At 54.6% G+C, this 8586-nt stretch overlaps 1 protein-coding gene across 1 annotated transcript; it reads right to left on the reverse strand.

Annotated features, from left to right (window-relative positions):
* Window positions 1-691: 691 nt before the first annotated feature.
* EARS2 (glutamyl-tRNA synthetase 2, mitochondrial) lies at window positions 692-8391 on the reverse strand. Its single transcript, XM_010152362.1, has 8 exons — window positions 8199-8391; window positions 7050-7239; window positions 6292-6764; window positions 5395-5503; window positions 4736-4889; window positions 3441-3571; window positions 2030-2165; window positions 692-775 (listed from the first exon to the last, which is right to left on the reverse strand). The coding sequence occupies exons 1-8, from the start codon at window positions 8389-8391 to the stop codon at window positions 692-694; spliced, it is 1470 nt and encodes a 489-aa protein (XP_010150664.1).
* Window positions 8392-8586: the final 195 nt, after the last annotated feature.

The raw sequence follows: 8586 nt of genomic DNA on the forward strand, positions 1-8586 counted from the left end.
CATCCCCCACGCGCACCCCCCCCCCTACGGCTGCTCCTCCCCTCGCTGGCGCGCAGAACAAGCATGCCCCAGGGAGAACGGAATCAAAAGTCACCACGTTAATTTAATAATTAAAAGGTCATCAACCAAAAGAGGAAAAAACATCCCAGTCTGCCGGTCAGGGATATTTTCAGCAGAACCACATGCGTGACACAAGACGGAGGGAGCAGAGCTGCGCTCTCCGCGGGGCTCGCTCAGCCTGGCAGGAGCTGCAACATACACATTTCATATCACACATATATTTACATATGTAAACACCCTCCCCACGGCATTTGCTGTCTAGTCGTAGCGGCAGGTACCCTCAAGCTCTCTCCTCTCAAAGAGACCGATGGCTTGAGGCGAGCTATGCTGGCACCGGGAACCACGTTTCTGTCCACAGGGTCTGAATTTAAAGGTGGATAAAAGTTCCCAAAAGGCCACTTGCACGAGGTGAAAGCAGGACGGCCCTAAATCTGCGTTCGGCTCCTCTCCCAGACAAACTGCCTTATGCTTGGTGCGGACACAAACGGCCCGGGAAGCACCGCCGTGACGCCTGGCTGGAGCCCATCTCATCCGATGGAAGGTCATCGCCCCAGTCAGAAACTGCAGGTCTGGGAGAAGGCCCCGTGCCGCCCGAGGTCGCGGGCTGGCTGGCGGGGTCGCTGCCATCTCGTCAGCTGGACAGGGCCTTGCGTATTCTTCCACACACCTCCTGGGGTCCCAAAGTCACCATCATCTCCGCCACGCTCGGCCCGTGCTGAAACAAGAACAAGTGGCTGTACAAATGGAAACTTCTCGGCACGTGTTTATGCATCACCACGGCGGAAACGACAGCGTGACGAGCTATCAGATCGCTGCTAGACCACGGGTGGGGGTTTTGTTAGCAACCTCAGAACAAGGGCTTGGGGTTTTTTATTTCCATAGAATCACAGAATGGTTTGGGTGGGAAGGGACCTTAAAATCATCTAGTTCCAACCCCCGTGCCATGGGCAGGGACACCTTCCACCAGACCAGGTTGCTCCAAGCCTCATCCAGCCTGCATGGATGGGGCATCCACAGCCTCTCTGGGCAACCTCAGGGCCTCACCACCTTGTACGTGACAAACTTATTCCTTGTAACTAGCCTGAATCTACCCTCTTTCAGTTTAAACCCGTTATCTCTTTTTCTGTCACTCTCTGTTCTTGTAAAAAAGTCCCCCTCCAGCCCTCTTGTAGCGCCCCCAGGCACTGGAAGGGGCTCTAAGGTCTCCCCGGAGCCTTCCCTTCTCCAGGCTGAACACCCCAACTTTCCCAGCCTGTCCCCATGGCAGAGGGGCTCCAGCCCTCAGAGCATCTCCGTGGCCTCCTCTGGACTCACTGCAACTGGTCTGTATCCTTTCTAATGTTGGTGCCCCACAGCTGGACGCAGCACTCCAGGTGGGGTCTCACCAGAGCAGAGCAGAGGGGCAGAATCCCCTCCCTCGCCCTGCTGGCCACACTTCTCCTGATAAGAGTCCAGGATACGGTTGGCTTTCTGAGCTGCCAGTGCACACGGCCAGCTCATGTCCAGCTTTTCGTCCACCAGTACCCCCAAGTCCTCCTCCTCTCCCGAAGTAAAAGGCTAAGAATGGCCAAACTGAGCCAGAGGGATCAGCGCAGAGCCTAAGCCAGGACTAGGCTCTGAAGGACTTCTGTAAAACCTAGGTTTGAACTCTGTAAAATCAGATTGCGCAGAAAATCTCAGTTTTGCCCCCAACCTACAGCCTTGCCAGCGCTCCCTACAGCTGGTCCAGGGGCTTTTCTAACGTCAGATTTGGGACCAGCACATTCATGCTTTGACACCTTCTGCCTCTCTGGGACTTTCAGCTCAGCTCCTCTTCCCGAATCGCTGCCTATCGGTACGTTCACCCCTAACAGGAACCAATGTCGCTTCTGGTGAGACGCCCCAACACCAGAACCTCGCCGTCAGAGAGGAGAGAGCTGTTTAAAAAAGAAAACAAGAAGGTCCCAGTCTCAGAATTCTTATTTTTTACCTGCTGCCCACTGAGAGCCAAGCGAAGAAGCTTCATCATGCTGCTGTACTTAGTCTCCTTGGTTTGCTCCTGGAGCCTTCTCAGGTCTTTGTTCAACTCCTCCACAGTCAGAACTGCTGCCTGCCCAGTCATGAGCCTTTAGGAAAGAAACCGGCGGGTACAGAACACAGGATCCTGCCCAGGAACGGTTACCGAACTCGATGTCTGCCAGCTACCTCAGCCTGGTTTCGCAAAGACCTCCTGGCAAGAGCAGCAGCCAGCGGCGCAGTTCCCTGCCCGGCACTCCCACCTTGTGCCAGGCACCCCCTCCCTCCCGGCAGCGCCGGCCGTGGGCACAGGCACCCTCCCAGCCTGGCAGGACGGGCTGCTTTGCCTCGGTCCTGCTGCGGGAGGCTCTGCCTGGCGAAATCGTACTGCTACCTCAGCGGCACCGGAGCGGTTTGTTCAGAAAAGCAAGTGCCAAGTTTAAAACCACAGCAAAAGCAGGAATTGTGATCTTTTACCAATAGGATTTTTAGAGGTGCAGGAGCAACCGCCGCTGCTACGCAGGTGAGGGCAGCAGTGCTGTCATCCCTCCAGGATGGCGAGTATTCCCACACTGAAACTAGCATCACGGGCAGTTACCACTCAGCTGTGAGGGACCGAGGGCAATCAGCCGTGCCACAGCTGAACACAGCTCCACTTGCAGTGCTGTCACTTCAGGTACTCCCCAAAACCAGGCTTCAGGGCTCGTTTTAGTCCGGATGTGAGACCTGAGCTGAGAGGTGACGGACACCACCACGCCTAGCTGCCAGGCCTGCGGCGGCGGAGAAACATGGGGCAGCAGCGGAACAGGTTGGCAAAACCCCCCAGAACTGGCAGAGGGTAAAGGTGCCGGCCTGGGCAGACTGGCTGCCACCCCGGAAGGGCTGCTGAGCAGACAGAACTGCAGCCACAAAGAGAGGGGAGCAGGAGAAGCCCCCCAGCGATGAGCTCCTCAGAATCAACAGTGATTCCAACTGGACACAGACTGGGTTCATTCCAGAGACCCAGACACCACGAGGCGTAACCCGAACACGCGTTGAACGCACCAGCCTGCGCTCCCAGTTCCACGCTACGGGGGATGAAAGCCCAGGAGATGGGGCGGCGTGGGAATCCCTGCCAACACTGCCGCTTCGCCCACGCCACGCTGGCACACAAACACCTCTGTGCCTAGTGCTTTACAAAACCCAGGCGGGACAGCTCTTGCTTGAGAGCACGGAGGGGAGCTTCCTGCTGGCGAGCTGATTTCTCACTAGTGATTAACTACGGCCCATTCCAAAGCAGAGCAAATTAAATCAGGACCGTGAGCACGTCCAGCATCAACAGAGCCGCCAAGAGCAACGCTCTGGGGCGGGCAGGTGGGTGTGCAGAGCTGGGAGGAGACACTTACCCTGAGACGAGCCTTCCTATTTCATCTGCTTCTGCAGAAACAGTGCGTAGCTGCTCTCGGGACACCGAGGGCCTGACCCATAAGTAAGAATAGTCAGATGACACCAGATTCTTCAGGAGACTTATGTGACCCTGGAGAGAGGAAGCAAAGCTGTCAAGGCTGAGGGTTAAGCTGGGGGAAGGAAACTCACCCCTCCTGGGCTTCACAAACAGTTAAGTGGGACCCAACACACTGGTCTTGCACTTCGTAGTGCTCAGAGATGGGACTTGCTGGGCTTCTCACACCCGTTCCCCGCTGCGAGCAGGGACACAGAAGCAGCCCAAGGGCGGCTGCTGGAGCCGTGCTCAGAGCCGTGTGCAGGCTGACTCCGAGCTAGCCCGGGGAAGTGGCTCGCCATGTTCATCTGCCGCCCTTCAATAGCGGTGGGAAGCCACGTGAGTCACCGTCCCACTGCCACAGCAAAGCCTTCGTGCTGGAACAGCTGGGTCTCTTCCTGCCCCTACAAAGGCTTTATTCTTCACAAGGGATGCCCCAGATACACCAGTAGCATCCCAGGGGCAGACTGGGAACCGGCTGGGCTCATCCTCCTTCCTGGTGTCAGAAAAAGCCACGATATCTTGTCTCCTTTACAGCCAGCGCTCTGCCACTGACTGACCAGGGTTCCCCTGCACAGACCCCGCTGGTTCAACCAAGAGCTTCATCTACCCCTTGACTCTGCTTCCAAAGCACGGAGCAGCGGCAGAGCAGAAGCACCGCGTGCTGCCCAGGCAGCCAAGGCTAGAGGTGAGCAGGCTCCTAGCACGAGGGGCCCGGGGTGCTGGGCCTTCCCGCCCCAAGGAGCTGCATCCTGGGCTATGGGAGAAGCGTAGCGTGGAGGTTTTCAACACTCAGCTGGACAAAGCTACAGCTGACCCGATCCCGCACTACTGACAGTCCCGCTCTGAGCGCCAGCGGTCTGCCAAGAAAATCCTACAATTCATGATTTGTTTCCGTGGCAGGGACACATCCTCCCTCTGCTGAGAGCTGTCAGCCACCTCGGCAAAGTATGGGTGGGCTTACGGCTCTGCCAGGACCACCGAGACATTCCCCGTGCCCATGCCTACCAGTCAGCTAACTGTACCACCGGATTTTGGCAGCCCCGTGATCCCCTGAGCGCAGCGAGAGCCTTTTGCAGGCTGTAGAGCATCGGAGCTCAGATCAAGGCAGCGCCCAGGACTCAGCTGAGTCTTCACCCAGGAATCCCACAAAACCTGAGCTCCCCGAAATGGTGACACAAGGCTATCAACTGCTCATACTTTTCTCAGTAGGAGTACTCGCTCCACATACTCCTTTTCTAGAACCTCTCGATCCACTTGCTGATCCCCGTAGACGTGTTCCACCAGCAACCGCAACTCTCTAATTAGCTTCTGTCGCTGCCCTTCATGCTCAATCTGACGGGTGAGGTGGATCCTGTAACAAAGAAGAAACCAGCTTTTGGACTGCTCTGGTTTAGATTGGATCCAACCATCCCAATCTCACAATGTTTACCAATCAAAACTCTTCGAAAAGCAACATTAACCCCAGACACACACTCTACAACAGAGCCTGAAGTGCTCATGCACCAGTGAACAAAAGACGTGCTGCTGAGGAGGACCGCATCCCACAGCACCGCACACGAGCGGACGTGCAGACGTACCCTCTGCAAGTGTTGCCCCTTCTTAGACGTTATTTTGAATCTCAACTTAAGAGCTTGCATCCTCCCAGCCCTCTGCCCAGGTTTCTGCAGTGTCCAAGCACGGGATGGGTGAGGAGACAGGAATGGTGTAAGCAGAAACTTGGACCTCGCTGGAGCGCAGTGGAAAAGCTGCTGTGCCGGGGCTGTGCTTGGTCCCACAGATAAAATTGCCAGCCAAAGCCAAGTGCTAGGAATAAATGCTCACTGATGCGATCTCAAAGTCACCACTGATGTTTATACCTGTTGAATTCCGTGAGTTTTTCAAGATCCAGGAGGGCAGAATGGGTTGTAATTCTGCCTACTTCAAACTGCGAGATCAGCTCCTCCAAAGTCCTCCCCATCTGTTTCTCTGCAAAACAACCCAACAATGGAATAATACACATCCACTCTCCCCCAGAGAACGGGCGCCACTGCCTTTCACTGCCAGCCACAGGCACGGCGCTTACAGGGATGTACCCCAGCAAGAAGGGGGGAACCCCAACAGGCCAACAGAAGCTGCCCTGTCCCTGCCAGCAGGCTCTGCGAACTGCCGGCGAGGAACTGGAACCTGGCACATCCTGCTTGGCTCTCCAGCGGACACCCCTCGCACGACTTGGCCAAGAAGCAGCAACACTCAGCCAGGAGGCTCCATGCCCAGGAAAGGTTTTGTTCCCAAGCAGAGCTCCCGAAAATACAAGTTCATTTGTGATCCCCACACACCAAGAGCAACAAGAGGAGCCATTGACCCAACTTGGTCTTTCAGGTTAAATGAGAAGCGTGACAGACACAACACATGACGCTGCAATTTTTAACCATGGAATACAAGTTCTCCCAAGAGTTCACAGGCAGTTTCTTCACCTTGAGATGAATGCTGGGAAACATTCATCCATGAAAGTGGGAACCCAGTAAGCATTGGATTCAACTCAAACGGCTGCGCAGAGGCAGAAAGATTCCCACCGCTCCAGCACAACACCCAGGCCATCACAGGAGCTCTGCAGAAGCCGCAGTGGCATTTCAGTGACAGACTGGTCACCCAACACCCCTTTCCTGATCCCTTCAAATGCTGTCAAAGCTCTCGGCTATTAAAATAAGCCTAACCCACTCCCCAAAGACAGCCCCAGGAAGAGCCCCAGCAAGCACCAGGCCTGTCATCGATACCTGCGAATCCAGAGCCACAGTTGGTTATGATGTCCAGCAGCGCCTCTGGCAAGTAGCCGTCCTCAGCAAAACGCTCCAGAAAGACGTCCCCCTGCCTTTTCGACAGCTTGCCGCCGTCTTTGTTCAGAAGCAGTGGGAGGTGACCAAACTGGGGGGGCTCCCAGCCAAAGGCTCTGTAGAGAAGGAGGTGCTTGGAGGTCGAAGTCAGCCACTCGGTTCCCCGCAGAACGTGGCTGATGGCCATGTGATGGTCATCCACCACGTTTGCCAGGTGGTAAGTGGGGAAGCCGTCGCCCTTGAGAATCACTGGGTCGCCTTCCACATCCGCCACCTCGTGCTTGTTCCAGCCATAGACCAGGTCCTGAAAGGGTTCCACCCCCTTCTCCAGTCGGAAACGGACTACCCAGTCCAGGCCCTGGGACAGCTTCTCCGACACTTCCGTGGGTGTCAGGTGCCGACACCGGTTGTCGTACCTTCGAGAAAGGAGAACGAAGGTCTCGGTTCGATACAGACCAACCCCATCAGCTGTTTTTACATCCCCAAAACTCTAAATAGATCCCTGAATTTTAGCTGTAACCTGCCCACTCTGTGTCCAGTCAAACTACCTCATCTCTGGAGGTCACTCTTCTAGGCCTGAGGGTCACACTGGCTTCTCTCTCTGCATACAGTGGGATTACAGTCCTATTGCCGCGCACACTGTCCTAAATTTTTGCAAGTCAGCAGCACAGGGAAGCACCCAGAGGAGGAGGAATCCCTACCGCGGGGTCTGCTGGCTCCGCAAAGCCTCCTTCTTCAGCAGCTGCAGGCGCTGAGGGGTACAAAAGCAGCGGTATGCTGCGCCTCTCTCCAGAAGCACGTCGGTGGCTCTCTTATAAAGGTCAAGTCTGTGCGACTGCTGGTAGGGTCCAAAGGAACCGCCGCGGCGAGGACTCTCATCGGGGGGGATACCTGAAACACCAGTATGACAGGACTTCTTTAAAAGCCCTGTAAAAAGGCAGAGTGAAACCCGCCACTGGAGCACCCTGAACAGAGGTGAAACAGCGAGGTTCTGGAGAGCATCCGAGGGCGGTTTCTGCTCCAGGGCAGCCTGGTAAGGGCATCTGTCTAGCACATGGCCAGATCCCCCTGGACTCAGACAATAAACAGCAGCCAACATCTTCAGAATTTAGAGTCTTGTGCTTGAAGCAACGAGCAGGAAAAACCTACCAGAACCCAGCAAAGTTGAGTGGCTCTGACGCACGACCGAGAGCAAAGCGGAGTCAGGGGTGCACACTGACTGCATTTTCAGGAGCAGCGTCCACCCTTTTCATAGTAAGGAACACTCATACCACAAAACCACAGCTGAGACCTTAGCCAGTTACTTTACCTACTCCCAAATTACTACGCAACAGCCAAGCCCTAGTCCCTCCAAGCCCACCTACCCATTAGCAGCAGCACCCATGGGATCTGGCTCTGAGGCTACGGCAATTTCGCATTCTGGAGTCACCCTCACTTCTAGTTCTTAAACTCAAAACCAAGCAGAGGATTCAAAATGAGAACTGACACCTCCAGATCCCTTTTGGCAAACACTCCATATACAAACAATTTACAGCGAGGTCTGTCTGCTCCAGCTTCTCACCTTTCCACCACGTCTCTCGTGCACAACCTTTGTCACAGCTGCACACTGGGCTATTTTCACAGATTTGGAACTTTCTGCACATCAGACAACACAGCCAAAAGAAACCAAGCCTAACCAGTTATTTCTCCTACAAAACATACTTCCAGTAGGACCTTCCTCAGGCTTTGCTGTAGAAATAACTGCATTTCAACCAATTCATCATCTGAAACACAGCATAGGTTGCTGTTGTGCTAAATACTCTGAGTTGGGGTACTGTTAACATCTAAAAAGAAATAGGAAAGGTGTCTGCAAATCCCTGCCCAGTCCAGCATATCTTCTATTCCTTCCGCAGCTCCAGGCACCACTCGATCCTGATCTGTATCCTCCACTCTCAAAACAAAGGTCCCCTGGTGTTTTCTGGCAAAGATGTAATTGTATAAAGCAGTCCGAAGGCCACCCAAATGCAGAAAACCTGTTGCCATGGGGAAAGCAGAGGCGATCATCGTAATTAAGGCCCAATAAAGAGATTTTTAAATCTGAGCTGGGAGTTTCCATTACTACCTGTAATAGAAAACGGGGGGGGGACACGACGACAGGGCGGGGTGTTGCACAGACACTTCTTGGCTGTGGGGGGCCTTGCTACGGGTCTAAATTATTGGTAACGGCCTTCCAAGAACATATTTCCTGATCTAGAAATC

Source organism: Eurypyga helias, unplaced genomic scaffold, assembly GCF_000690775.1.
Source record: "Eurypyga helias isolate BGI_N326 unplaced genomic scaffold, ASM69077v1 scaffold19785, whole genome shotgun sequence".
In the NCBI taxonomy this organism is placed as follows: Eukaryota; Metazoa; Chordata; class Aves; order Eurypygiformes; family Eurypygidae; genus Eurypyga; species Eurypyga helias.